The 27,548-nt window shown below is 49.3% G+C and overlaps 4 protein-coding genes across 8 annotated transcripts in view; 2 read left to right on the forward strand and 2 right to left on the reverse strand.

Moving 5' to 3' along the window:
- The first annotated feature begins 8,892 nt into the window (after positions 1-8,892).
- Gfap (glial fibrillary acidic protein) lies at positions 8,893-18,196 on the forward strand. 2 transcript variants are annotated; one of them, XM_021728341.3, is made up of 10 exons: positions 8,893-9,393; positions 10,357-10,417; positions 10,602-10,697; positions 11,797-11,958; positions 13,126-13,251; positions 13,449-13,669; positions 14,241-14,284; positions 14,642-14,761; positions 15,935-16,020; positions 16,668-18,196. In XM_021728341.3, exons 1-10 carry the CDS (start codon positions 8,939-8,941, stop codon positions 16,707-16,709), a joined length of 1,413 nt encoding a protein of 470 aa, XP_021584016.1. In that variant the 5' UTR covers positions 8,893-8,938; the 3' UTR covers positions 16,710-18,196. The 2 variants fall into 2 exon arrangements, with proteins under 2 accessions (XP_021584016.1, XP_005328189.1); XM_005328132.4 differs by lacking the exon at positions 14,642-14,761 and having other exon boundaries at positions 8,895-9,393.
- A 715-nt stretch (positions 18,197-18,911) lies between these two features.
- Positions 18,912-20,229, reverse strand: Fam187a (family with sequence similarity 187 member A). The gene has a single exon (XM_005328260.4). It carries the CDS (start codon positions 20,210-20,212, stop codon positions 18,968-18,970), a length of 1,245 nt encoding a protein of 414 aa, XP_005328317.2. The 5' UTR covers positions 20,213-20,229; the 3' UTR covers positions 18,912-18,967.
- Positions 20,230-20,349: 120 nt separating this feature from the next.
- On the reverse strand, positions 20,350-24,653 carry Dnaaf19 (dynein axonemal assembly factor 19). Of its 3 annotated transcripts, none has more exons than XM_040268685.2 (4): positions 24,368-24,653; positions 22,920-23,071; positions 22,395-22,527; positions 20,350-21,702 (listed from the first exon to the last, which is right to left on the reverse strand). In XM_040268685.2, the coding sequence occupies exons 2-4, from the start codon at positions 23,060-23,062 to the stop codon at positions 21,250-21,252; spliced, it is 729 nt and encodes a 242-aa protein (XP_040124619.2). In that variant the 5' UTR covers positions 23,063-23,071; positions 24,368-24,653; the 3' UTR covers positions 20,350-21,249. The 3 variants fall into 3 exon arrangements, with proteins under 3 accessions (XP_040124619.2, XP_021584017.2, XP_077898092.1); XM_021728342.3 differs by having other exon boundaries at positions 24,116-24,653; XM_078041966.1 differs by having other exon boundaries at positions 21,528-21,702; positions 22,391-22,527; positions 24,116-24,653.
- Positions 24,654-24,673: 20 nt separating this feature from the next.
- The window catches only part of Eftud2 (elongation factor Tu GTP binding domain containing 2), a 42,693-nt gene continuing 39,818 nt past the window's right edge, over positions 24,674-27,548 (forward strand). The window contains exons 1-2 of one of the 2 annotated variants that reach the window (XM_078041964.1): positions 24,674-24,809; positions 26,163-26,271. In XM_078041964.1, the coding sequence (XP_077898090.1) occupies positions 26,167-26,271 (105 nt within the window). In that variant the 5' untranslated portion in view covers positions 24,674-24,809; positions 26,163-26,166. Of the gene's footprint in view, positions 24,825-26,162; positions 26,272-27,548 lie in introns of both variants that reach the window. The other variant, XM_078041963.1, reaches the window with a different exon arrangement.

Below are 27,548 nucleotides of genomic sequence, written 5' to 3' on the forward strand. Positions count from 1 at the left end.
GAACCACATCCCCAGCCCCAGGGAGAGTTTTTTGTTATTGTTTTGGTACTAGGAGTTGAATCCACTGAGCCACATCCCCAGCCCTTTTTTATTTTTGAGACAGGGTCCCACTAAGTTGTCCAGGATGGCCTCAGATTTGCAAATCTCCTGCCTCTGCCTCCTGAGTCACTGGGATTTCAGGCACTCTGTGCCACTGTGCCTGACTGGAGAGATTTTTTTTTTTTTTTTTTTTTTTTTTTTTTTTTTAGTGGTTCAAGGTCCCACTGCTGGAACCCAGTGCAAGGGGGCTGGGGGCCTGCCTTCCTTTCCACTCAGTGGATTGTGTAGAACATAGTTATCTCCCTCCTCTCCATGAAGACATGGTTGACTGAATGAATTAATAGTGTAAATAAAATTACAGGAATCTGTGTTTAACTTGCTTCTGAAAACAAACATGTTAGGGGTATTTAGCACATTGTGAGTAGTGTGTAAATAACACTGCTAAGTTCAAGGCAGTCCTAGCTGCTCTGGGGGACCAGCCTCCCTGTCTGCTTGGTGTACCCCTCCTGCTCAGTCCCAGTCCCTTTTTGGAGGTGTGGGGAAGAATACTCCTGCAGCTGCTGGGCTTCTTGGAGCTTCACAGCCTTAAGAGGTGGATAATGGGAAACGGACCCAAAAAAGGGTTCACCAAACCTGCCCACAGTTAAACAGCATGTGCTTGGGATCCAAGCCCGGGGTCTAGTTCTTAATGTTGGGCTGCTTCCCTTTGGAAGTTAACAGACATCATTTCTTTTCACATGCCTGGGGTTCCCGCCTCTCCAATTAGCCTTAATGAGTTTTTCCCCCTTGTGTACTGTGATTCCCTTGGAATCAGTCAGTTTCACATCTGTAGCCCCTGGCAGCCTGGCATGGTGCCTTGACCTCGGGAGGCCTCACTGAATGTTGGCTGGATTCAAATTGAATAACTTCCCCGTTTCCTGGGGCCCTCACATATATTATCTCATTTGATCATCATCGTCACCCTGGAAGGGCAGAGGCAGCAGGCAAAGGGCAAGGCGGCTGGTGACTAGGGCCAGGAGGGCAACCTCCAAACAATAGGGTCCTTGCGCGAGGCAGAATTTGCCTGGGTTGGGGGCAGTCCTAGAGTGGGAGAGGTCACACTTGACAAGGATGTCCGGCAGCCAGCCATCCTCTTGGCAAACATTTGTGGCTCTGTGGTGCAAAATATGCTCTCGGGTGACCCATTAAATGCACAAAGACTGTGCTGATGGAGTTAAGCACGTGCAGCTCCTGCCCTCAATCATGGGAGGTCGGGCTGAGAGTGCTCGCTGTGTGGTGTCCCTCATGCCAGAGGCAGCCTGGCTTTGCAGGGAGCGGGCAGGGACTGAGGGGGGCAGCAAGCTGACAGCCAGCCCTCAGCTGACCTTAGTGGGCGGTGAGGCTCTGGATTGTTCTCTGGATTGGATTGTTCTTACATAAAGAGAATCGTCCATGAGACATGGCAATCGATGGTTTCCCATTCATTGCAGGCCCAGCTTGGCCTAACACCCCCTCACCTCTGCCTCATTCTAGCTCTCACTCCATTTCCGTGGGTTTAGGAGCCCCTCTCCCCAAGCCCCTCCACTCACCTCCTTTCTCATCCTGAAACTCATGCCTGGCCCTTCCTGGGGTACAAAATTTGTCCAGTTCATAGAACCAGTCTCAGTGCCAAGAGCTGCCAACGCAGAATAAGACATGATCCCGCCATGCAGGGAGTCAGAATGGCACCTGTCCCTGACACTTGAGTGTAAGCCAAATCCTCCAGTGGTGTTGGTACCTGTCAAAGGGAAAGAACAGGGCTTTCTCTTTGAGTCCAGCCTCCACTCAGTTTCGGCTTGGCCCTCACAAGGGACATCACCACCTGGGGAGCCTCCTTGACAGCAGCTAACTCAGGATCCTGTCCCAGAGCCCTGCTTCTCAGTCTCCAGATTCCCCCAGGAATGGACCTCTCCCTCTTGGCTGCATGTAAGGGATCCTGGTTCCCAGCCAGAATCTAGTTTGTGGTTGTCTTCTTCTCCTGCATAGTTCTTCTGTGAAGAGGGGCCCAGGAAGACTTGAGACAAAGGTCATGGGGGAAGAAAGGAACCAGAGTCACCCCAGGGGCTTCTGGCTATAGCTATGCTTTCCAGCACCGCCCCCCCCCTCAACTAAGTATTCCCCTCAGCCAGGTGCATCCCTCCTGCCCTGTTCATCTGGTCCATTTGGAGAACTGCTGGTTTGGAAATAAAAGGCTACCCACCCCCCAGCCCTCTCCTCCCACCAGGGCCACATCTGGTCCCCCGCCTCTTGCCCTCCCAGAAGGACCTAATCAGGCAGGGACAGGAGGGGAGGGGAGCAGGGAGCAGAACAGATCCGAGAAAGCAATTAAAAAGCCTATCTCAGGGTTAGAGGCTGGGAGTGAGGGGCAGGCTGGAGCCAGCCCTGGCTGGGGTGAGGAGAAGCAGGGAGAAAGGGCCTCAGCTTATTAACCCTGGGGTCTGTGAAGGTGAGTGAGCTTATGCCTCTAAGAACATGCTGAGAGGGGCCAGTGAAGAGGAGGGGATGGAGTCTGGGGTTCAGCCTGGAACGTCCTGTAGCCACAGAGGTCATTTCTAAACAGAAAAGCCTGACTGGGCATGGGCTGAGCAGGGGGAGAAGGAATTGTCCCTGCTCTGAGATTGCCCCCCTTCAAATGAAGGGGAAGACAAACCCTGCCTCCAGGAGCCCCATTGGACATTGAACCATGGGGTCCAGTGGTAGGGAGCTCTGGTCCAAGGTGCCTTAGTCTAGGCAGAGGAAGATTCTATATTCTTAGGCAAATCTGGATCTGAGGGGAAGACATAGGTCCCAGGATCAGGAAGCCCCCATCTGTGGGGGGAGACATGGACCCTGTCCTTGGGAGTCCTCAGGGTGAGGTGCAGACAAGACCCACACCCATGAGAAGTGTCAACATATCCAGAGCTTCTGGAACTGAATGGAGTCGTGGGCCTCAAGTCTGAGGATGAGGAAAGGCAGATGTCAGGGAGGAGAGAATGCAAGTTAGGAAACAACTCTGCTAACCTCTGCTCCAAGTTTGCAGAGCTGACAGTAGGAACTTGCATGCATTCCCCGGAGAACCTAAAGCCACCAATGACTGGTTGTTTGAGGGCAAATTGTGCTGATTCCCTCCCTCTTCACTAGCAGCTGCCCCTCTGCTGTCCACCCTGCCAGGGTGCCCATATAGTCCCAATGCAGCCAGTAGGACATGGCCACCCCCACTCAGCTCCCACTTCTCCCAGCCAAACCCATCCCAGTTGCACTAGCAATAGACAGGTAAAGCACATGGTAGGTGTTATCAAACGGAATGATTTGTCAAAGGCACCTGCCCTATCCAATTTTCACTGTTTTTTTGTTTTGTTTTCTGGGGTTTTTTGGTAACAGAAACTGAACTCAGGGGTACTCCACCTGAGTTCAGTTTCTGTTACCAAAAGAACAGAGCCACATCCCCAGCCCTCTATTGTATTTTATTTAGAGACAGGGTCTCACTGAATTGCTTAGTGCCTTGCAGTTGCTGAGGCTGGCTTTGAACTTGCAATTCTCCTGTCTCAGTCTCCCAAGCTGCTGGGATTACAGGTGTGCGCCACCGTGCCCGGCTAATTTTCACTGATTTTATCCTCACAATTATCTTGGAGAAATAGATATGGCAAATCCCCATTTTACAGATGTGGAAATGGAGACTCAGAGAAGGTTCCTCAAGTCGTCTGACTTTACAGCTATTGAGGAGCAAAGGCTTTGACCTGTAGAGGACACAATCATAGCAGTCAGAGGTAAGTCTAGAGAATAAAGGGGTTGATCTTTCTTGGTGATACAAACGTGGGTTTTAGAAAACCCACAGCAACCTTTCCCTTCCTGGGCACTGCTGTGGCCAGACGTTGGCAGCTGAGCACTGCCATCTAGTGGCACTGGGACTCAGCTCTCTTCCTCTGACAACCAGAGGGACTTTAAGGCTCTTTATCCATCCTACCCAGCTTGTTCACCACATGATGGGCAGGCATTGGGTGAGAGGTTGGGGCACAAGTACAAGCAGAGCCACTAGGAGGCAGCTAAGTGGGAAAATGGTCACTTGAGTAAGAGACTTGTGTATTTGGAAATCATCAGAAACTCATGTTGTGTGGGTTGAGGCCTGAGAGGGGTTGATTTGTCTCAGAAGGACTTTGGGCTTTGCCCTGTATGCAGGAGTTCATCTAAAAGATTCTGGTTCAGGGAGAGGAGCACAGAGAGGTCATCTTGTCCCCACATCAGCTTGAGGCAGGGCATAACTTGGCTGCAGACTCTGTGAAGACACACCTGATTCCAGCAGCTCAGGAGCCTGAGGCAGGAGGATCACAAGTTCAACTTTTTTTTTTTAATAATTTTTTTTAATATTTATTATTTTTTAGTTCTCAGCAGACACAACATCTTTGTTGGTATGTGGTGCTGAGGATCGAACCCGGGCTGCGAGGCGAGCGCGCTACCGCTTGAGCCACATCCCCAGCCCCACAAGTTCAACTTAGTGAGGCCCTAAGTAACTCAGCAAGACCCTGCCTTGAAATAAAATATTTAAAAAGGGTTGGGGATGTGGCTCAGTGGTTTAGCATTCCAGGATTCAATCCCCAGTACACGCCCTTCACACACACACACACACACACACACACACACACACAATATATATATATATATCTTCTTTCTTTCTTTTTTGGTAGAGTGCTTGCCTCTTTCTTTCTTTTTTTCTTTCTTTCTTTCTTGGGAGAGTGCTTGCTTCTTTCTTTCTTTCTTTCTTTCTTTCTGGGTAAAGTGCTTGCCTCTTTCTCTCTTTCTTTCTTTCTTTCTTGGGAGAGTGCTTGCCTCTTTCTCTCTTTCTTTCTTTCTTGGTAGAGTGCTTGCCTCTTTCTTTCTTTCTTTCTTTCTTTCTTGGTAGAGTGCTTGCCTCTTTCTCTCTTTCTTTCTTTCTTGGGAGAGTGCTTGCCTCTTTCTTTCTTTCTTTCTTGGTAGAGTGCTTGCTTCTTTCTCTCTTTCTCTCTTTCTTTCTTTCTTTCTTGGGAGAGTGCTTGCCTCTTTCTCTCTTTCTCTCTTTCTTTCTTTCTTTCTTGGGAGAGTGCTTGCCTCTTTCTTTATTTCTTTCTTTCTTGGTAGAGTGTTTGCCTCTTTCTTTCTTTCTTGGTAGTGTGCTTGCTTTTTTCTTTCTTTCTTTCTTTTTTTCTTTCTTGGTAGAGTGCTTGCCTCTTTCTTTCTTTCTTTCTTTCTTGGTAGAGTGCTTGCCTCTTTCTCTCTTTCTTTCTTTCTTTCTTTCTTTCTTTCTTTCTTGGGAGAGTGCTTGCCTCTTTCTTTCTTTCTTTCTTGGGAGAGTGCTTGCCTCTTTCTCTCTTTCTCTCTTTCTTTCTTGGGAGAGTGCTTGCCTCTTTCTCTCTTTCTTTCTTGGTAGAGTGCTTGCCTCTTTCTTTCTTTCTTTCTTTCTTTCTTGGTAGAGTGCTTGCCTCTTTCTTTCTTTCTTTCTTTCTTGGTAGAGTGCTTGCTTCTTTCTCTCTTTCTCTCTTTCTTTCTTTCTTTCTTGGGAGAGTGCTTGCCTCTTTCTCTCTTTCTTTCTTTCTTTCTTTCTTTCTTTCTTTCTTTCTTTCTTTCTTTCTTTCTTTTCTTTCTTGGGAGAGTGCTTGCCTCTTTCTTTATTTCTTTCTTTCTTGGTAGAGTGTTTGCCTCTTTCTTTCTTTCTTTCTTTCTTGGTAGTGTGCTTGCTTTTTTCTTTCTTTCTTTCTTTTTTTCTTTCTTGGTAGAGTGCTTGCCTCTTTCTTTCTTTCTTTCTTGGTAGAGTGCTTTCCTCTTTCTCTCTTTCTTTCTTTCTTTCTTGGGAGAGTGCTTGCCTCTTTCTTTCTTTCTTTCTTGGGAGAGTGCTTGCCTCTTTCTCTCTTTCTCTCTTTCTTTCTTTCTTTCTTGGTAGAGTGCTTGCCTCTTTCTCTCTTTCTCTCTCTCTTTCTTTCTTTCTTTCTTGGGAGAGTGCTTGCCTCTTTCTTTATTTCTTTCTTTCTTGGTAGAGTGTTTGCCTCTTTCTTTCTTTCTTGGTAGTGTGCTTGATTTTTTCTTTCTTTCTTTCTTTTTTTCTTTCTTGGTAGAGTGCTTGCCTCTTTCTTTCTTTCTTTCTTTCTTTCTTTCTTTCTTTCTTTCTTTGTATATCTATCTCCAGGTATGCCTGGAGATAGATAGATAGATAGATAGATAGATAGATAGATAGATAGATAGATATCTCCAGGCATCTATCTGTCAGCTTAGGCTTTGGTCTGAGGCTTTGCATGTTGGGGCCTTTCTGTTGGAGAAGCAGAAGAGGAGGCACCTCAGAGAATGAGCCCTATACCAGACTGGGAGGATGGGTGTCCCATTAGAGCCTGGGAGGGCTGAGGGCTGCCTTGCTCCGGTGGTTGTGTCTGCCTGGGGCAGATGGGCATGAGGACAGTTTAGGAGAGAGAGAAAGGCAAACGTAACTGTCTAATAACAGGGCTTGGTTAAATGAACACAGATAGTAGAAAACCATGCAGCTGTTAAAATGATGATGTAGATAAATATTTATTGATATGGAAAGATGTTCACAACATATTGTTGAGTAAAAAAAGCAAATTACAAAATAATTTGTGCAGCATGAGCCTATTTTGGAAAATTGAGTTATATGTGTAGAAAAAAGCTGGTATCTATCTCCATGTGGTAAAATTATGGCTAATTAAATTCTTTTGTATTGCTTATCTGTATTTTCCGATTTTTCTACAATAATTATGTCACAAAAATAATGGTTATGAAAGTTTGCAAAAGAACCATGACTGACTTTTGTCTCTGGTAAGATTCCTGAGAGATTTTGGGGCTGATTGTGGAAGGGGTCTCAGGATCCTGTGGGAGTTGAGGATGGAACTGGGTTATAACAGGACACAAGGAGAAGGCCGAGGGTGGAGAGCATGGGTGACCCTTTGTGCTGGTGCTAAAACAAACTCATGTCTGCATGCACAGGAGCAAGTCCCTAAGCTCCAGTGATGAGCACCTTCTGTTCTTATTGTATCTTTTCCCTCCAGGACCTCTTTGCCCATATTTCCCTTCAATTTGCCTTAAAGAAGGCAAGACCACATACTATTTCCTGTTGGGCAGCTAAGAAGGGTAGGCCACCCCAGAGATGAGGCTGGGGACAAAGTCTCCTGCCTTGTCTTGCTCTTTCTTTAAAGTACCTTGTCCTTCCCCAGCCTCCCAACCACATCAGGATCGAAGGTCACCAGGACCCCCTCCTCAGGATTTCCCTCATCATGACACTACTCAGGCCAGAGGCAGATGTCATTGGAGTCCAAGGGCTCTCACCTCCCTCTCTGCACTGGGACTCATTGAGGGAAAACTTAGTAGCCAGCTCATCAGATGTCCAATTGAAAAACATGTCCCCTGGTGTGGAGTTGGGGGTGTTGCTTTTACTGGAGCTTGGGGGCCTGAGTTGGCTTGAGAGTTGGGGCTGGGGCAAGCAGCCAGGCCTTGTCTGCAAGTGGGAGACCTGGCGGTGCTGGGCTGGCTACCCCCAGAGTCTCCTCCTTGTGCCTGCTGAGTGACTCACCTTGGCACAGACACAATAGTCAGGGTGGGCACACAGCCTGCTTCCCGCTGCACCCTAGCCCTTTTCAGATGCTTTCCGAGAAGCCCATTGAGCAAGGGGGCTTGCACTGTACCCCAGCCTGACATCCTGGAATCCTGGGATAAAAGCCGTACAGCCCCCTGGGGACTGCCCTTGCTGTATGGCGCCCACGCTGGCGGTGGAGAACAAAGCTCCATTCAGCAAGTGCCCTGGAGTAGAGATCAGAAGCTCAAGCCTGGGCAGCGAGGGCAGAGTACTGGGGGAACAGCACTATCTGGGCTCAGAAGGCTTTGGCGCCTGGGTGGGACCAGACTGGACAGGATGGATGGACCTAAAGTCTCAAGGGGCAACAGGACCAAGGACCTATGTTCCCAATTAAACCCCGTGGTTTCTGAATTCCCAAACCCACCCATTTCCAGAAGCCTTTCCCATCTCAGCCTGATGTGTGGGAACTTAAAAGACATAAATCTTCAGGGGGAGAGTGAGGGGTGACCAGGGAAACAGGGTGTAACAGGAACAAGGATTCGAGCTGGAACTGCCAGCTCATTCGTAACTGCTTTGTGGAGTTGTCAAGGACCAGGCTCTGGGAGCCTGTGCAGGGAGGCCAGGCAAACACAGTGCTAAAGAGAGGCTCAGGGAGAAGGCCTGTCCCTCCTGCTCTATCAGGATCTCCACGTCTCTTTCCCATAGCTATATAGAAATCTTAGTTGCCCCTCTAGACATTCCAGGGAAGGGGGAGAAAGCAGAAAAGCAGGACCTCTGTGCTTAGAGGGTATGACTCTGGATACTGTTGGAATAGTGCTCAGCAGAAAACTGTAGCATAGGCTGTTCTTTGCAGCATGGCATAGGTTCATTCTTCACCTAATTCCCTGTATTTAGCAGGCACAGGAAGAGGGAATGTGGAGTAAGGGAAGGCCTGGAAGCAGGTCAGAGGTCACCTGGCACAGCTCTTGTGTGCATGTGCGTGCACACATGCATGCATATGTATGGTCCTAAGGATTGAACCCAAGGCCTCCTGCATGCTAGACAGCTCTCTCCGACTGAACTACACCCCCAGCCCAGGCCCAGTCCTTTCTTGACTCCTTCCTAGAGAGAGGGTCTCCTTGCTCATTGATCAGGGCTCCAGCCCCAGCATCCAGCCCTAGGTACCAGGAAGCCCTGCCTCTGGGTGTAGTGACCTTGGTGGGGTGAGAGAACTCTCCTGTGGCTGGGCTGCAGCCCAGCCCCACCCCCTCAGGCTATGCCAGGGGGCGTCGCCAGGGCAGCCCAGGCAGGGCCAGGCTGGTCCACTCTCCCATAAAGCCCTCACATCCCAGGAGTCAGCAGAGGCAAAGCAGGATGGAGCGGCGACGAGTCACTTCTGCTCGTCGGTCCTACACCTCCTCCGAGATGTTGGTTCGGAGCCTGGGTCCCAGCCACCTCCTAGGTCCTGGCTCCCGCTTTACCCTGGCTCGAATGCACCCTCCAATCCCAGCCCGGGTGGACTTCTCCCTGGCTGGGGCACTCAATGCTGGCTTCAAGGAGACCCGGGCCAGTGAGCGGGCAGAGATGATGGAGCTCAATGACCGCTTTGCCAGCTACATCGAGAAGGTTCGCTTCCTGGAACAGCAAAACAAGGCGCTGGCTGCTGAGCTGAACCAGCTTCGGGCCAAGGAGCCCACTAAGCTGGCTGATGTCTACCAAGCTGAGCTGCGGGAGCTGCGGCTGCGGCTTGATCAGCTCACTGCCAACAGCGCCCGGCTTGAGGTGGAGAGGGACAATCTGGCACAGGACCTCGGCACCCTCAGGCAGAAGTGAGGAGCGGAGGGTAGGGAAAGGGGGCTGGTGAGCAAAGAGGATGGAGCCTCTGAGAGGGCAAGGCTGCAGGGCTGCAGTCTTGGACAAGGGCTCAGCCTCTTTGCTCCCTGGGTTTCCCCACTTCTGGAAAAGTGGGGGCTATCATGTCCTGGGAGGGACCAGGTAGCAGTCTAAGACCTCAGGAATCTGATTCCCAAAGGACTTCTTCCAGGGAGCCAGACACTCTGGGTACATCCCCACAGGGGAAGGCTATGCCAGGCAGCCAAGGGCCCCAATAGACAGAGGTTTTGCATTTGATTCTCTGGGCATTGAGAAGTGTGTGTGTGTGTGTGTGTGTGTGTGTGTGATGGGAGGGAGTTGTCACCTATTCTGGGTCTGGGTCTATACAAAGGAGGAGTGACAAGAGGAGAAGGTGAGTGTCCACAAAGAGGCTTGGGCTCCAGGCTAAAGGAAGTGGGGGAAAGAGCAGGCAGGTCTGGGTGCAGAACAGAGGTGACTACATATCACTGGCCTCTGATCATATTCAAATCACTTTGACTTGCATGGCTATCAAGCAGAGATCACAGTAAAATTCATCTCAGAAGGTAGTACCTGGTGTCAGAGGAAACCCCAGAGGCATGGTGATTTGCTGAACAGTGGGCATGTATGTGCACCCTCCAATGCAGGAGGGTGTGTGTCAAGCATGCAGCAGCAAGTGCACACTGGTGGATGCGCCTGTGTGAGCAGAATCAGGTGCACCACCCAGACAAGGCATCTTAGTGATGAGTTAAGGCAAAAGCCTTTGTCTGCTCATGATCCCAGTCAAGGCTTCTGTCTAGGACCCCTCTCTGACCCTCACTCCTCCTGCTACTCTACTGGTCCTGGGGGGGGGGCTCTGTGGTAGCCACCTCCTGGGAGATAGGGGCAAGATCCAAGAATCCTACAAGATCCTGGATCCAGGAATTTGTTCCCCATCCTAGGCTCCAAGATGAAACCAACCTGAGGCTGGAGGCTGAGAACAACCTGGCTGCCTATAGACAGGTCAGAAAGGTGGAGGGGAGGGTCAGGGAGGGGGAAGTATTGATGGCAAACACAGCCCCCAAGCCTAGCCCTTCAGAACAGTGTGCTGCTTCCCAACACCCCAGAAGGAGGGGTAAGACAAGGCTGGGGAATGGAGAGGAGGAGCCTGGAGTCAGAGTGGCCCAATGCCCCATCCCCACTCCAGGAGGCAGATGAAGCCACCCTGGCCCGTCTGGATTTGGAGAGGAAGATTGAGTCATTGGAGGAGGAGATCCGGTTCTTGAGGAAGATCCATGAGGAGGTGAGGCCAGGGCAGAGGGAGGGAAACCCAACACAGAGAGATACACACACTGAGAGAGACAGAGACAGAGATACTCTGAGACAGAGGAAGCAGATTGGCAGCAGAAAGAAAATGAGAGAGACAGAGACAGAAAGTGAAGGCAGAGACAGAGAGCATCCCCACCACCTGGTGAAAGGCACAGACATGCCCCCTAAACTGACAAGTGCAAGGCCTTGCTGCCTGGGTTTTTCTTCACATCATCCCTAAGAGATAGGAGCTCTTCCAGCTACCTTCTTTTCACAGAGAAAGACACTGAAGTCTATAAAAGTTAAAAAGTGTCCTAGCCAGGCATGGTGGCACACGCCTGTAATCCCAGTTGCTGGAGAGGCTGAGGCAGGAGGATCGCAAGTTCAAAACTATCCTTAGCAAAAGTGAGGTGCTAAGCAACTCAGTGAGACCCTTTCTCTAAATAAAATACAAAACAGGGCTGGGGACTTGGCTCAGTGGTCAAGTGCCCCTGAGTTCAATCCCCAGTACAAAAAAAAAAAAAAAAGATCTAAGGCTGAGGGAGCTTGGGTAACTTAGTAAGACCCTGTTTCAAAATTTTTAAAAAAGCTTTTTAAAAGTCCTAAGGTCACATAGTTAGTCTCTGATTCCCCACTGCCCTCTGTCTCCACTAAAATGAGAGCCATTCTTTTTCTCTCTGTTTTTGTTTTTTGTTTTGCACATGCCAGTTAAATGCTTTACTGCTGAGCTACATCCCCAGCCAAAACGAGAGCCATTCTTAAAAACAAAAACAAACAAACAAAAAACACCCACTAATCTCTGACCTCCAATTCTGGATTCACAATCCACGGCCCTATGGAACCTGGAAACCCACAGGCACATGCTCAGCACCTGCCTCCTACCTATCCAGCCCAGGAAGGACAATGACGAACTCTCCCTCCTGCTTCTCTTAGTCTTGGCCATGCCACTTACTCCAACAAGGGCTGTCTCATCTCCCTTTGCCAATGCTCCTGGCCCAGGGGCAGGTAGAAGAGGGTGTGATGCTGTGAGAACCCCAGCTGAAGCCTACACCTGGAGCCCTGACCCCTGGTACCCCTTCTCTCACCCTGGCCAGGAGGTGCGGGAACTCCAGGAACAGCTAGCCCGACAGCAGGTCCACGTGGAGATGGACATGGCCAAGCCAGACCTCACAGCAGCCCTGAGGGAGATCCGCACGCAGTACGAGGCAGTGGCGTCCAGCAACATGCAGGAGGCAGAGGAGTGGTACCGGTCCAAGGTAGCCTTGCCTGTGGGGCTCCTCAGTCAGCCCTCCTTGCTCCATACAAGAGGACAGGGGAAGGAGGGAGGAGGAAGATAGAGGAATATCCTCTCAGTGACTGACCTCCCCAGAGAAGTTAGATAACCTGCCCAGGTCACACAGGCACTACTACTTCCAAAAGTACTCATTAATATTATTCCTGCTATTACTTCTATTGTGCTACTAACATTGTTGTAATGCCAGGCCCTGTGCTTTGAGTGGATTATCTTACCATGAAGCACTATTCTTCGAGAGATGAGAGAACTGAAACCCAGAGAGGTTAACCAACTTGCCCAAAGCCACAAAGCTCCCATGTGGTAAAGTAGGATTTCCAACCCTATCCCATTTCACTTGGGAGCCTGCATTCTTGATGCCTCTGCCAGACTGCGTGCTGGGGTATGGAGCATTTACTACAAGCCGGGTTATTTGCTGGGATACAGAGAGGCATCTGAGCAGGGAGATGTGATAATGGACCTAAATAGGGCTGCAAAGAGAAACATCACAGGGCAGTTTATTTGCAGCGTTGGAACTAGGGAAGTCCGATGGGGGACATTTGAGCTAGAAAAAACAGGTAGGTTACCTATATAAAGAGAAGAGGAACAGCAGAGCTTGTTAGGAGGCGGGGAGGTGGAACACAGAGAGTTAGTACTTGGAGGTGCTGATCCAGGGCGCCAAGGCTGAGGGGTGTGAGCAGCAAAAGCCTGTGACAGTCTGAGTAGAGTCAAAGCCTGCTGGAATGCTGAGTGCAAGCTGGGGGAAAGGGCTATTAGCACCCAGGGGTTTGCTGGCCAGATAGCCCCAGGGGTTTGCTGGCCAGGACCTATTATCCGAGGTGGGGCGGGTTTCAGGCCCATAGATAGGGCAGCCAGCACAGAGGTTCAAGATCCTCTGGCACTGGTCATTCTTTCGCCGGCTGAACAGGTACTGTGCTAGAGGCTGAGGCACAGCAGTGACTACTGTGCCTCCAATCCAAGGGTCACTGTCACTGGGAATAATCCCTGCCAGGGGGTTATTAATCCCTGCCTGGGGGTGACCTGGGTCATGCCCATCTCCCTGATTTCCCAGCAGTCTCCACAGGCCCACGCGGATCCCCTGGATATATGTGTCGGGGGCCCACCCCTCAGTTAGGGCTCTTTCCCCTTCTAGTTTGCTGATCTCACAGATGCTGCCGCCCGCAACGCCGAGCTGCTCCGCCAGGCCAAGCACGAGGCCAATGACTACCGGCGCCAGCTGCAGGCCTTGACCTGCGACCTGGAGTCCTTGCGTGGAACGGTGAGCAGTGGGGGTCACCACCACGTTAGGAGATGCTAAAAGAAAAGGGCCTGGGTAGGGACCTGGCAGAGGGCGGGGCTCCGATGTTACTCCGGGCTGGAGGCCTGGCTCGAAGCCTCTCAGAGTCGCGCAGAGGTCCCAGCGCTGCGCAGCGTGCCGGGGGGACCCCCGAGGGACAGGCCGGCTACATCCCACAGAATGAGTCCCTGGAGAGACAGATGCGCGAGCAGGAGGAGCGCCACGCGCGGGAGGCGGCGAGTTACCAGGAGACCCTGGCGCGTCTGGAGGAAGAGGGACAGAGCCTTAAAGACCAGATGGCCCGCCACCTGCAGGAGTACCAGGACCTGCTTAATGTCAAGCTGGCCCTGGACATCGAGATCGCCACCTATAGGAAGTTACTGGAGGGCGAGGAAAACCGGTGAGCCCAGACCACAGCCCTCGGGAAATTCTCCCTGCTGCCTCCCTCTAGAGTCTGCCTTGCTCCCTTCAGGGCCTGAGAGTGATCCATCCTTGGGTCCAGTTATTCTCCCACCCAGTGCCCAGCACATTGCCTGACCAACACACAGTACTATTCAATAGATGTCTGATGAATGGCTCCAACCAATATTGATTAGGTCCCAGGGTGGGGGGTACCTGGGTCACCCTCCAAACTAAGGGTCTCACTACTCCTCAGCCTCTCAACAAAGACTGGACTTCTGTTCCCCTGACTGATCTCTTCCAATTCTTGGCACTTTCACCATTTTCTCCTCCCTCTCCTCTGCCATGCAAGTCTCCATTCTCCTTAGTGAAACATGTTCCTTGGCAGATAACACCCAAAACTCTGGCACACTTTTGGAGCTACGCAGAGAGCACTGGCTGCTGCAGAAAGCTTGGGAGACTCTGCTGGCATGGCAAATGGCCCTTTAGGTTGTCATGCCAACCCTTGTCCAGAACCTGGCCTGGGATGTCCTAGGGCAGCCTGGTCACCCCATCCCTTTGCTGTCTTTCAGTATCACCATTCCAGTGCAGACCTTCTCCAACCTGCAGATCCGAGGTCAGTAGAGTGGGCCTTGTAGGAAGGGTGTTGGATGCCCACCTCCTCCCCCAAGATCATGGGCATTCTGGCCTGGGGCCAGAGACCAGGGGAAAGAGGTCTGGGCTCTCCCTGAGGGTCTTCATGATTCACTGTAGAGCTCCTAGCCAGAGCACAGCATCCCTGGGCACTCACAGGTGGGGCTTGCTGCTGCTCCTGTCCTGCTCTGCCTGTGTCCCTTCCTCCCCTCCCTACACCCCATTCCACAGCAGAACTGGATGAGGTCTCTGCCTCTGCCTGCTCTGCATGCCTTGGGCAAGGTCTGCCCTTTTGAGTGTTTCATATTTTTGTTTTTTTTCCAACTGCTTGTCACTACAGGGGGCAAAAGCACCAAAGAAGGGGAAGGTCACAAGGTCACAAGACATCTCAAAAGGCTCACAATACAAGTTATACCAATACAGGCTCACCAGATTGTAAATGGAGCCCCGTCGGCTCTCGGTTAGCTGCCTGCCTCTCAAATGAGTGCTTTTCTCAGCTTGACAGGGAGTAAGCAAGTCTCAGCAAGCCCATTTTCCTGGTCCTCTTGGGCTCACTCCTCCCAGGAGTCCTAAAGGACCAGAACTGTGTCACTTTCCCAGGAACCTCAGTGCCCAGCACAGGGTAACTGTAGGTTAAACTAGCAGATCTGGCCAGTGTTAAAGGTGGCAAGTCCCTGGGTACTCAGATGAGATGCTCTCAATCAGATACCAGCCTCTGCCTCCCTCCTCTGTCACTGGGAAGTTCCCTTGGGTCTTGCTGTGCCTGGTGGCCAGGTTCTATGCTTGATCCATCTGTCCCCAAGGCTCTGTTGCTCTTCTCAGTGAAATGCAGCCCAGAGGATTATTTCCCTCAGGAGTGCTACTCTTGTAGTGAATGAAATTTTATGTTCTCTGCTCTTAATTTTAAATAATAGTGTGACATGTTATAGTTTTCTCTCTAAGGGGAGACTAAATTACTTTTTTGTTGATATGTGGCCATCAATGATTTGTAGATAAGGAAAGAAAATTCTCTTCTTCTGGGTGAGGATATTTAGGAACACCAGATGTGTTTCCAAGGCTTAATTCAGCATCAGAAAGTTAACCATGCTGACCAGGTAGTGAAAATCTGCTGAGTGCTAGACATTGAGGGATCACATAAATGACAGACAAGTAAGAAAGGGGAAGGGACCTATACGTATCAATCACTAATATGTGCCAGATGTTTTACATACATTATTTTAGTTAATCACCTTCTTACTGCCACCTAGAGACCATCATCCCCATTCTGCAATACGGCTGAGGTCAATTATTTTGTACATACGGCTGGTTAGTGGCTGAGCTAGGGCTCTGGTCCACCAGATTTCAAAGCCCACGTGCTTCTTCTCTGATGCAGTACTGGATTGCCAGAAAGCCAGATAGGGATTTAAATGAAGCCAGGTCAGAGATGGCAGAGCACTGGATCGCAGTGGGATATGCCCAGCACCATGGGGACTTGGGAGGTCTCCAGCCCTTTTGGAAGAGCAGGGACTCTCCCTGCCTGGATGGATAGGCACTTGTGCTGATGATTCGTGTGTGTGATGGGGAAGTTGAGTGTAGGAGAGGATGTGTAGTGTCCCGAGGACCCACGGGAGGCCTCTTCTCCCAATACCTGTAGAAACCAGCCTGGACACCAAGTCCGTGTCAGAAGGCCACCTCAAGAGGAACATTGTGGTGAAGACTGTGGAGATGCGTGATGGCGAGGTGAGGAGGGATTCTGGCTGTGTCCAGGGATACTTGGCAAGGCTCTGGAAGAAAGCCTGGGCCAGGCACACAGGAGGTCCTTGGTGACTCCCAAGAGCTCCTAGAGGGCTATGGACTTTGGGAGGAGCCTGAACATCACTCCTTTCTTCAGTTTCCATAGGCAGTGAAAGGACCTAGGCCACTGGATTGGGTCCCAACTCAGGCTCTCTCCCTTTCTCACTCTCCAGACTCAGGTGCTTCTGGAAACAGGACTGGGGGAGAGAGGAAGGAAAGCTAGTAGCTTTCACTCCCAACTCTGGCTGGGACAGTTGGGAAGAGGGAGGACTTTCAAATTTTATTCAAAGGAATCTGCCAGAAGGACAGGAGAAGGGATTTGGCATGCTGCTCCCTTGGCATTCTCAGTTGGAGTGGCAGCAGCAGTAAGGCTACTCTTATACCCTAAGCCCTGTGTGCCAGGCATGGTGCTAAGCACTGTACAAGTTCTCCTTTACTACCCACTCCGACCACTGCACAATGAAAGGCGGTCTTAAGAAAGTTCTAGGATGGTTGGGTACTTGCTTTACATAAGTTACATAGCTTAGCATGGGGGACCTGGAGTCGGTGAGCTCCTAAACTGTTGCACTGTGCACCTTCCCTGTCCCCTGCAGGTCATTAAGGAGTCCAAGCAGGAGCACAAGGATGTGATGTGAGGTGGGCCACCAGGTGGCCCCACAGCATGAGGGGCCTGTAGTGGGAGCAGTATAGTTGCTTCTCCTTGGATAGCTCATTTCTCCAGACCTGATTCCTAACTGCTGCTCCCCTCCCTCCTCCATCTCTACACCAGTCTGCTGCCTTAGGCTCAGTCAGCATTCGGCCTGCCAGATGGCACCCACCCAGCACCTAGCAACTTCAACTAACAGGGAACTCACACTAAAGGGGCAGTCTAGAAGTGTGGCCAGTAGCTTGGGTTAAAATTGGGAGTGAAGGAATAAGTTGGATAGGGCAGGGGGCACCTACAAATCACCCTGTTGTTATGGCAACTGTTGCCAAAGCTGGAGGTCTCTGGAGTCTCTGGCTTTGAGTTTTCTTAGGCTGCTGGAAGGGGAAGTCCTCACAGGCAAGACAGCCCTGGGCAGAGGCTTGTTCTTCTAGAATGACCCTGACCAATGTAGGAGAAGTCCTGCTACCTAGACTACAGAGAAAGGTCCCAGGGGGCCTCCTGAGTGGTAATTCAAATGTCTTAATCCCATTGAGCTGCCATCCAGGGAACCAGTCTATAGGCAGGTAGGAGCTTGGTTCTCAGCTCTCCGGGAATCTATAGTTAAGTGGAGAGGGAAGGAGTGTTAGAAGAGCAACGAGGGGGACTTCCTGGCCCCTAGGTATGGATACAGAGAGGTCAAACCCAGGACGACTCCCACATCTGGGGTAGAAGGGACACTGGTAGTGAGGAGGCAGTGGGGATGATGCCAGACATCGGAGTGGGGGTTGTGAGTAACAAGTTACACTTGGCCTCTGGGACATGGGAATCCAGAAAATGACATCCTTTTGAAGATGCTGAAACAGGGGAGAGAGGGCTGCTTTCCATGGGGGCAGAGTACCACTGTCTCAGTTCTGAAGGCCTCTTATGTGCTGCATAATCTTTAACCACCCAGGCCTCAGAGCCCTGTGACTGCTGCCTCCTGACCACAGTGAGGCCACTACCCTCCACCTAACCTTCTCCACTTGTAATGACTAGCTGCTGCTCTTCCCTACATTAAGGGCCCCTTGTGTCCCCTCTTACCTGCGTATAGAATGTACCCCACCTGTATTTTAGGCAGCACCCTATTTTATAGTTTGGGAAACTGAAGCATGAGCAGAGCAAAGATAATGGCTCATTCTTCTGCAGCCTGAAGCAAGGGCACTCGGGCACACTCTTCCACCCCAGAACACCTGCTCTACTCTCCATGGGCAGGCTGGTGGGCAGGTGGTAGATATTTGTGCCCAGAAATGGGGCTGGAAGGGCTCACTCCATGGTCCTACTCCCCTCTGAGGCCAAGAAGGAAGGGGGGGTCCCTCAGGGGATCCCTCCCTCTTCCCAAGACTTGGTGCCCTCTCTTCACTCCTTGCTACCATCTGCTGCTGCTGTTGCTGCTAACTTCAGGGAAGTGCCACCATCTTTACTCACTGAGGAGAAATAAAGATGCATACCATGGCCTTCCCCAGAGTGTACTCTCATCTCTTCATGGCAGGTGTGGGGAAACTGGGGTCAAGATGTAGCACTGGACAAGACTCAACTTACTCTTTATCTCTAATTGTCTTGGGAGTCCAAGTCCCCATGGCAGTAGCCACATACCAAATCCCATTTCTGACCTGCTCTGCCACAGTAGGCATGGTACCCTGGCCTCTGCTCCCCACTCCATCTTCTCATCCCCAGCCTGAGTGCAGTGGCTCAGGAAAGCCCAGAATTTGATCTCTGCTCCCTTCACCATTCCCCATCCTAGTCTTCATCTTTACTCCCACACCTGCTATTCCTACCTGCCATTCCCAGTACGATGCTGGGGAGAAAGCCAAGGAAGACATATGCTAGCTCCCTTCATTTTCTTCTTCCTTCCTCCTGTGCCACCCACAGCTCAACCAGTGCCCCGTCAGCAATCCTCAAGGGCACCTCAAATGCGATCCAACAGCAACAGGTGATTTGGTGGGTATTAGTTCACTTCCTCCTCTGTCCTAAGTGTGAAGTCAGAAAACATGTGCCCCTGCCTACTTCCCTTCTCCTCAGTCCCCAAGCTATCACCTGCTTTAGGTTTCCCCACTTCCCAGATCAGGCCCCATACCTGCTCATGAAATTGGGAAGCAGATTGTAACTAATAGATTTGTCTGCATCTTCTTGCCACATGTCCCAGCCCAGGACGCCTACCCAGAGGCATCTGGTATCATTTAACAAACACATTGAAGCACAACTGGTCTTCAGAGCTTGGGAAGAGAGAGCCTAGGGTGAGAACATGGGACGAAAGCGAAATGAGTAACAGCAGCAACGACAGAGGTGAACGGTGACAAAAATTGCCGTGATGAGAAGATAGCTTATCAGGGTGAGCTCCACAGCAGCACGAGTCTCAGGGTCAGACAGTGAGGCTGGGTAGGGCCCTCGGGATGTCACACTGAGTCGAAACCCAGCGATCTGCACCCCTTGCCGCCAACAATAGTAAATGCCCCGGTCACTTAGCTGGGTGAAGCGAATGTGGAGCTGGTTGCCATGGTCAATGAATACTCTCATGGATCTGTTGACACCTTTTAGGTATTGTGTGCGGTAGAGGTGCTGGTGGTCCTTGTCCCAAGCCACAGCATGCTCTGGCCGGGCCCCAGGACAGGAGATGATGAGTCCATGGCCCAGTCTCTGCTGGTGAAACTGAATGGGCACTTTGGGCACCCAAGGCTTGCTACCCACTTTGGACACGTAGTTGTATATAGCCAGCACACTCTCCCGGAACCGGTTCTTCTTTTCGCAGGGCACCAGGCAGCTCTGAACCAGCAACTCAGGCATGTGGTCCCTGACTGTGGTGCGTAGTCTTTTAGGCACAGCCTGTGAACCACAGGACACCACATCAGACTGTGTCCTCAGGTACCGTGGGGAGAGGTCAGGGCTCTGCAGGTAGCAGAGGCCAATGCGCCATTGCTCCCCACGCACCCCACAGCGGTCACAAGGGGTCCACTCCCAGAAGGTGGTGAAGACATGGAGGTTCCCATAGTACTCATCAGCAAAGGGCTTCTGGCCCATGTCCTTGAAGGTCGCCACCATTCCCTCATTGCTCTGGATGTCCACATCATAGGCATAAAAGTATTCCCCTTTGCGGGTGCCACAGAAGTATAGACCTGAGTCCTCAGGCTGGGCTCGGAAAACCAACAGGCTAAACATGCGGATGCTGAAACGGACTAGCATGTCACTGCCCACACGCACCTGGGCCGCCTCGGTCAGCACACGCCCATCAAAGTCTGTCAGCACTTTGGTGTGGCTGCTACCCACATGCTTTTGATAGTACCAGACTACAGCCGGCACCTCCTCAGGCTTGCAGTGACAGGGAAGCTCAAAGCTCATGTCAGCCAAGTAGGCAGCATTGTCAAACATAAGGAAAGCAGGGCAGGGGGTCTTCAGAAAAATGTTCTCCTTCTCCACTATTTCAAAGGCCTGGAGACTGGCCCAGGCCCATAGGAGCACAGTGGTGTGGGCCAGGCTCATATCTACAGGAGGGAGGGACAGAGGGGCAGGGAAAAAAAACAAGGCACTGAACACCTATGGGGTTTCTAGAAATCACTGCCAAGAAGAGGCCTCTATTTGAGGAAAGAACTAAGCAGCCAGGAAAATAAGCAACAGTCTTCACAGGAAGCAGCCAAATGCAAGGCAATTTATTTCCAACTGATGTACTAGATGTCCTTGGAATGTTCCAGGCCTGATCTCGAGGGAAAATCATTCTAGAACTTGGCCTTCACTCACCTTTCTAGAACACTGGCACTCCCACTGCTCCAAGAATGGATCAAGGAAAACCAGATTGAGCCATAAGGCCCTTGTGCTTCACTGATCTAGGCCCTGCCCGACCTGCCCCATATAAAATATCTTCCCTTCCATCAGTCTGGAAGCCTTCCCTCCAATACACCTGGCCATCCAGGACATTGGACCTAAGTTAATGGCTTGGGGCTTCCCCAACCTGCACAAGAACTCAGCCCTTAGAGAAAAATTCTGCGCCTGAAATGAAGTAGCATTTGGTCACTGTTAATTAAATATCAATTCACTGACTTCGAGCTACAAATATTCTGATTAAAGAATTATGAGTATCAGTGTTTATTTGCCATGAAAGATTAACAAGTTTGCTTTTTTCTTTTTCTGAGTGGAGGCTGTACCTGGTATCACCCGAATTTGGTTGGAAACACATCCATCTCTCATGGCCAGTGGGTTAGACTCAAAAAGGGTGGGAAGCAAAACTGATTTCAACCTCCTGGACCCTTTTCTGTCCTGTGGATTCACACAGTTCAAAAGATAGATACAGTGACTGGAAAAGTTAGAGAGACTTGATTCAAGTTTTTTCTCTGAAAATTCCAAGCTGAGAAGAGAAGTAGATGTGGGTTTCTCATTATAGTCCTGCAGAAACCCCAAGACAACCACCAAAAAAATGTCTCTGTTGATCATTGAAGCTCATGTCAGCCAGGGAGGCAGCACTGTCAAACATCAGGAAAGCAGGTCAGGGTGGTCTTCTGAGAGGGACTCTGAGGGCAGTCCTATCAGTGAATCTGGTACAGCCCTAATAGCTCCTGCAGGAGCCCCTCCTCCTCCTGGAGCCCACCATCTTGCTCCTCCACAGCCTGTTTGTCTGGACAGCCCCCCTCCTGCAAAGATCTGGGGGTAGCCATGGCCTGCAGCTTCTGAAACAAGCCCCGGCAACCCTCTTGCTCAGCATGGCTCAGGAGGCTCAGGTTCAGGGTAAAGCGTCCCGTGCCGGCCAGGCTGCGAAGGACCCCCAGCACTGTCATCCTATCAGCTGGCCTCACATGATCATTCAGTATCATGAGCAGCTCCCCTAGAAGTCCAAACCCCACATCTGTCTGGAAGAGGTGACCCAGTTTGGGACCTCCAAGCTGCAGCAGGGCCTGGTAGCGCTCTGGTCCACTCTGCAAGTGTCGTCGCCAATCTCGGTAGAATTCTGCTGAGGTCTCAGGCTGGAAGGGGACTTTCTCCTAGGTCACAAAGGAAGCAAAGGGGGTCAAGAGCTCTCCTGGTTGCTCTATGACAGTGAGGTTAAGGGGAGCCTGTGGGTTTTCATCTTAACTCTGGGATTGTTCTCTAAGCACTGGGTAGGCTACTGTGCCTGTGGGTCTCATTTTCAAAGGAGGGAACTGGGGATGTGAGAGAGGGAGGGCCCAAGGAATCCAAGCCATGATTTGGCCTGGATTCTCACTTATGCTGGGATTTTCCTACTGATGAATGGGACGTAGCTCTGGTTTTCAATAGTAGATCAGTATTTGTTCTGAGAAGGGTGAAGGATTTAATGGGAAATCTAAGGAAGAGAGAAAGGAACACAAAGTGAGTGTCAAGGACCTGACAGACTGGGTCTCTCTCCCAAAACTGCCACAGGATTGTTGTGCTATCTATGATCTATCTCAGAAGCTGAGTTATCCAATTCTGATGTAGGAATGAAAGTCAAAAGACTGATGGAAGGAGACCTACCTACCTTGCTTTCTGACTCATTCTGCTCAGTTCATCTCAGCCCTATCATCTCGTGGTTGCTTTTCTTTCTGTGACTAGAGGCAAAATCCTGTCTCTGTTGTCTTCCATGAGATAAAAGGAAGAAGTATGTGTTGTAAGAAGACACGGTTGGAGCTTTAGGACAGAGCATTCTGCTAGTCTAAAGAAGGTGGGCCTTACCTACCTGGGAGATTTCGGTGGCCACATCTTGGGAAGGCTGCCCTTGAGTAGAGTGACAATTCCAGGGCACAGTTCTCTTTCCTCCCATCTTGTCCTTCCGCTCCAGAGGCTTCAGATGTGATGCAAGGACAATACTCCTATAGATAAAGGACAGAGAATGGGTGGTGAACTTAGTGCTGTGTCTTGGGAGGGAGGCAGTTAGGTTTTGCCTGATGTAAGGTTGAACCTGTTGACAGGATAATATGACAACTATGATAGCAGTATAGCTAAAAGTTTTCAAACTCTGCACATGAAGCCAGATACTGTGTTCAGAATCTTACATGCAATAGCTTATTTAATTATAACAAAAGTTATTCTCTTTACAGATGAAAAAATTGAGGCTCAGAGAGATTAAGGAACTTTCAGAAGATTACACCAGTAGTAGAGGTTGAGGCCAGGAGCTCAGAATGATCTGATTCCAGAGTGCTTGCTGTTAACTACTGTAGCCCATCTTAGCAGGACGGCCTGAGAAAAACGGCAGTGAGCCAACCTGAACTCCTCATAGGAAGGCACCCTCTGTTCCACTGCCCGTAGCTTGGCAGCATTCTCTCGTTTGTACTTCTCATCAGCAGCGAGCGCATCCTGCAGCTCTTTCTCCAAAGCTTTGAAGTCAATAACATCATTCCTTTCCATGGCCTGTTCCTGGGAAGGAAGGCATAGGGAATGAACATTAGTAGAGGGCCAATATCAGGAAAAGGAGGATGCCTCTGGATTATTTTTTCATATTTATATTTTAGTTGTGGATGGACACAATATCTTTATTTTATTTATTTATTTTTATGTGGTGCTAAGGATTGAAACCAGGGCCTTGCATGTGCTAAATAAGCATTCTACCAATGAGCCACAAACTCAGCCCCACCTCTGGATTCTTTAAACACAAAATGACCCCAAAACATTATGACACTTATCTTAGCAAGCATTACAAAAACCTGGCTTTCTACTTTATACAAGTTGAGTTGCACAGGGAGGGCTTATATAAGACTTGTCACTGAAAATACAGAATTCTGGCTTTCAATTTGGAGCCCTGTCTTGATTTTGTTCTCTACTCTAAAAATATTTATAGCTCAGTAGTAAAGCACTTTCCTAGCATGTGCAAGGCCCTGGGTTTGATCCCCAGCTCCACAAAAATAATAATTTTGGTGCTTTAGCTGAAGAGGCATTTGGATCTCAGAATTCAGGCCATTCATTCTTCCACATAGGATCACTCCATAACAAGTTGTTCCATTGGGGATATCACACAAAAGCAGGAGTCTTGTTAGCTACCAGAGCCCAGAGATAGCATTGCATCCTTCCTGAAATATCTTTATTGGGAAAAGATAGTTTTAACCCAAACCAGAAGCAATGAATGAACAGGAAACTGAAGTATCAGAAGAAGGAGCTCAATAATCTCCATCCCCAAATCTCTCTGTCCAACCCAAGGCTGGAGGCACAGATGTCTAAGTACATGGGAAAAGTCTTTAGTTCTGCTGTTGTACTTTTGTAGTCTCAGGGCAGAGACTAACATCCTTTTCTACAAGAAAATCTTCCAGATGGGTTCCAGTCTGGGCTCTGGCATTTACTTGTGAGACCTTCCTGAGCTTCAGATTCCTGGTAAGTTGAGCTAGATTTTGTGGTTCACCCAGGAACAGCAGTAGAGCAGGAAAGCAGGAGGTCTACAATCAACCCCATGACCACCTTGACCCCCACCTCGACGTGGAGAAGCTGAATGCTGAGAAGGGAGTTGGGTTGGTCAGCAACTGAATCTAGGTATCCCGTTCCTGTCCAGGTTTTTGTTGCTGTTGTTGTTTGTTTTTTTATCTTCCTGGTTTAGCCTCCTAAGTAGCTGAGACTATAAGCCCGACACCTTGTGTGGCTTTCTATCCAGTTCTGAGGCCTTTCCTGTCATCGAATGAATAGAACAGCTCTTCCTTTCCTATTACTCAGCCTCCAGTCCCTCACCCTCGCGACCCTGGCGTTGGTCCCCTTGTTTTCTTTGGGGATCCCTGATATGCTAGAACCGGAAGACAGCTCAGCGCGTTCTTCTCCCCACCACGGTGGTTGCCCGGCAACTACGCCAACCGTCTTCCCGCATGACCGGTCCGAAGGCCCCCTTTCAGGGTGGCTCCGAGACGCCTGATCATATTTCTGCGTCCTCAGACCTCACTTTCTTTGGAGCAGCGCAGGCCTATATTTGGAGACCCACAAGTCCACTTTGCCGGTTCCTGTCTTCGCGGTCAGCAGTCCTCGGAGCAGATTCGCAGGCAGAGGTCAGTCCTCCGAGAAACGCAATCGTGGCGTCTGCGAGGTCCTTCCTGGCGGCGGGCGCAGACGTTGTAGCGGCGTGGGACGGAAGCGCGGTGTCCAGGGGCCGACTCGGAGCACTTGGCTGAGCGGGCGGGAGGTGAGCTGCCGCGGGGTAAGCGCTCTGGAAGGGTTTTTTTTTTTTTTTTTTCCGGGTGGAATGGGAAATTAAAGAATGTCATATCTGGAGAGATGTTGTATACTTTCTGTCCCTTTCTCTTCACAAATGGGTAAATTGAGGCCTGGAGCGGGATCGACACATGCGCACCGGTTCCGGGCTTTCCTTGTTTCCTCAGTGGGTAACGTCCTGTCAGTGGGCACAGGCTAGGCTCTAACTATCCAGTCCCCTTTCTTCCTCCTCCATCTATGCCGACTTAATCCCTTCTTTGCCAAGTTCCCACCTTTGAGAGCCTGAAGTCTAGCGGAGAAATGCAGATTTAGTACACAAGAGATCCGGGTTTGGGGTATTTGTGGGAAAGTCTATATGTGCAAGTGTTGGAGTCATAATTCACTCAACAGATACTTATTGGCGACTGTTTTGTGCCAGGCACTGTTCAAAGTAAACAAAACAAAGTCATTGCTTAAATTGTAGTTGGGAGAAATGAACAGCAAACAAATTACTATAAATGAGTTAGCGGTAAATGTTAACAAGACAGTAGAAGCGGAGGTTGGAAAGCATGTATGGAGGACTTCAAAAAGTGACAGAAAAGGTGACGTTTTAATAAAGTAACAAGGTATAAATATCCAAGGGGCAAAAGAGAATGACAAGTGCAATGGTTCTGAAACAGAAATTAACTTGATTTGTTCCATGAACAGCCTTCTAGAAAAGTTTCTGCAGGCACTTAATGGGAGTCTTTTTTTTTTTTTTCTGTAATCTTCAAAAGTCATGTAAGTCCAGAAAGACTAAGAAACCGTTCTAGATTGAATGAGAATAAAAACACATCAGCTAAATGCAGATGGTAATCCTGGATGGGATCCTTGGTTGTGCAGGACATTATTGGAACAATTTGTAAAACTTGAATGGAATATGTGTATTAGGTGGTAATTCTGTGCTAGTATACATTTTTCAATTATGGTGGTTGTGTTGTGATTATATAGGACAATGTTAGTAGTGTGGTAGAACACTTGCCTCACACTGTGAGGCACTGGGTTCAATCCTCAGTACCACATAAAAATAAATAAAGGTATTGTGTCCATCTACAACTAAAAAATATATTTGGAAAAAAAAGAAATGGAGGAGAGAGTATGGAAGTAGGACAGTGAGTAGGGCATAGAGGTGGGGAAGGTACTGGGATTTGCAGGGAATTAGTCAATAGGTTAATCAGTCATTAGTCACATCTGGAAAAGGGGCATAAGAGGTATCTGGCCAACCTTAGAAGTCGAAATACAAGTGTTTGCCATGGAGTCTTTGATTATCTTTCCAGAATCTAACTCTTCTCTCTTTGAATTTTAGCATCATGGATACTGACTTATATGATGAATTTGGAAATTATATTGGGCCAGAACTTGACTCTGATGAAGATGATGATGAATTGGGCAGAGAGACCAAAGATCTTGATGAGGTACAACAAACATATTGCTTTTTATCATCTCTCTTTTAAAAAGATCAGTAAAGTTCTGAATCCTCTGTATTTCCATAATACCCTGTGTGTATCTCTTAACATTGCCTTTTTTACAGCCTGACTTATACTGCCCCACAAAAACTCAGCTACTAAAGATCCAAAAGGGAATATAAGATAGTTTCACTGATGAGGTTTATTTTTTTTTTAATACCTTTATTTTATTTATTTATTTTTATGTGGTGTTGAGGATCGAACCTGGGGCCTTACACCTGCTGGACGAGTGCTCTACTAGGAGCCACAACCCCAGCCCGATGAGGTGGTTTATATTCTGAGCTCTGGTTCATCTGAAAGTAGCTCTTCTTCCATTTGCCTGAAGTATCTTTTGACAATCATGTGTAATTCCAGGTTAGAAAAGGTAATCAGCTTTTCTGGGCTGGGGATGTGGCTCTAGCGGTAGCGCGCTTGCCTGGCATGCGTGTGGCCCGGGTTCTATCCTCAGCACCACATGCAAACAAAGATGTTGTGTCTGCCGAAAGCTAAAATAAATAAATAAATAAATTCTCTCTCTCTCTCTCTCTCTCTCTCTCTCTAAAAAAAAAGATTTTAAAAAATTTGAAAAAAAGAAAAGGTAATCAGCTTTTCTAAGAACGTCTACACTGGGACCTCCCTCACAAGCTCAGGTCTCCCCCCCGCCCATATTTTTTGTTTTTGGTACTGGAGATTGAACCTTGGGACACTCAACCACTGAGCCACATCCCCAGCCTGTTTTTGTATTTTATTTAGAGACAGGGTCTCAGTGAATTGCTTAGGGCCTTGCCAAGTTGCTGAGGCTGGCATTGAACTTACCATCCTCCTACCTACGCCTCCCGAGCTGCTGGGATTATAGGCTTGCACCACCACACACAGCCTTCCCCATATTTTTTAATTGATGCATTATAGTTGTATTTAATGATGGGATTTGTTACATATTCGTACATGCACACAATATAACAATATAATTTACAAGCTTAGGTTTAAAATATATATATATATGTATATATATATATATATATATATATATATATATATGGTTGTATTTCACTTATTTATTTTTATGTGGTGCTGAGGATCAAACCCAGGGTCTCACATGCGCAAAGTAAGCACTCTACCACTGAGCCACGATCCCAGCCCTTCAAGCTTAGGTTTGTAAAAATGCACAAAAACAATAAAAGGGAGAGTATAGACTTCTTTGATTCCCCTTGAGGAAGGCTATGGAAAATGTAATCCATATGATCTGA

Source organism: Ictidomys tridecemlineatus, chromosome 3, assembly GCF_052094955.1.
Source record: "Ictidomys tridecemlineatus isolate mIctTri1 chromosome 3, mIctTri1.hap1, whole genome shotgun sequence".
Taxonomy (NCBI): Eukaryota; Metazoa; Chordata; class Mammalia; order Rodentia; family Sciuridae; genus Ictidomys; species Ictidomys tridecemlineatus.

Bases quoted from the DNA above. Each gene is read 5' to 3' on its own strand.
- Fam187a (XM_005328260.4), bottom strand. From the start codon at position 20,212: ATGAGCCTGGCCCACACCACTGTGCTCCTATGGGCCTGGGCCAGTCTC.
- Gfap (XM_021728341.3), top strand. From the start codon at position 8,939: ATGGAGCGGCGACGAGTCACTTCTGCTCGTCGGTCCTACACCTCCTCC. The intron at 13,670-14,240 runs GTGAGCCCAGAC...GCTGTCTTTCAG, and splicing joins CTGGAGGGCGAGGAAAACCG to TATCACCATTCCAGTGCAGA. The intron at 14,285-14,641 runs GTCAGTAGAGTG...TTGTCACTACAG, and splicing joins CTCCAACCTGCAGATCCGAG to GGGGCAAAAGCACCAAAGAA.
- Dnaaf19 (XM_040268685.2), bottom strand. From the start codon at position 23,062: ATGGAAAGGAATGATGTTATTGACTTCAAAGCTTTGGAGAAAGAGCTG. The intron at 22,528-22,919 runs GTTGGCTCACTG...CTTTATCTATAG, and splicing joins CCTTCCTATGAGGAGTTCAG to GAGTATTGTCCTTGCATCAC. The intron at 21,703-22,394 runs GTAGGTAAGGCC...TTTGTGACCTAG, and splicing joins TGGCCACCGAAATCTCCCAG to GAGAAAGTCCCCTTCCAGCC.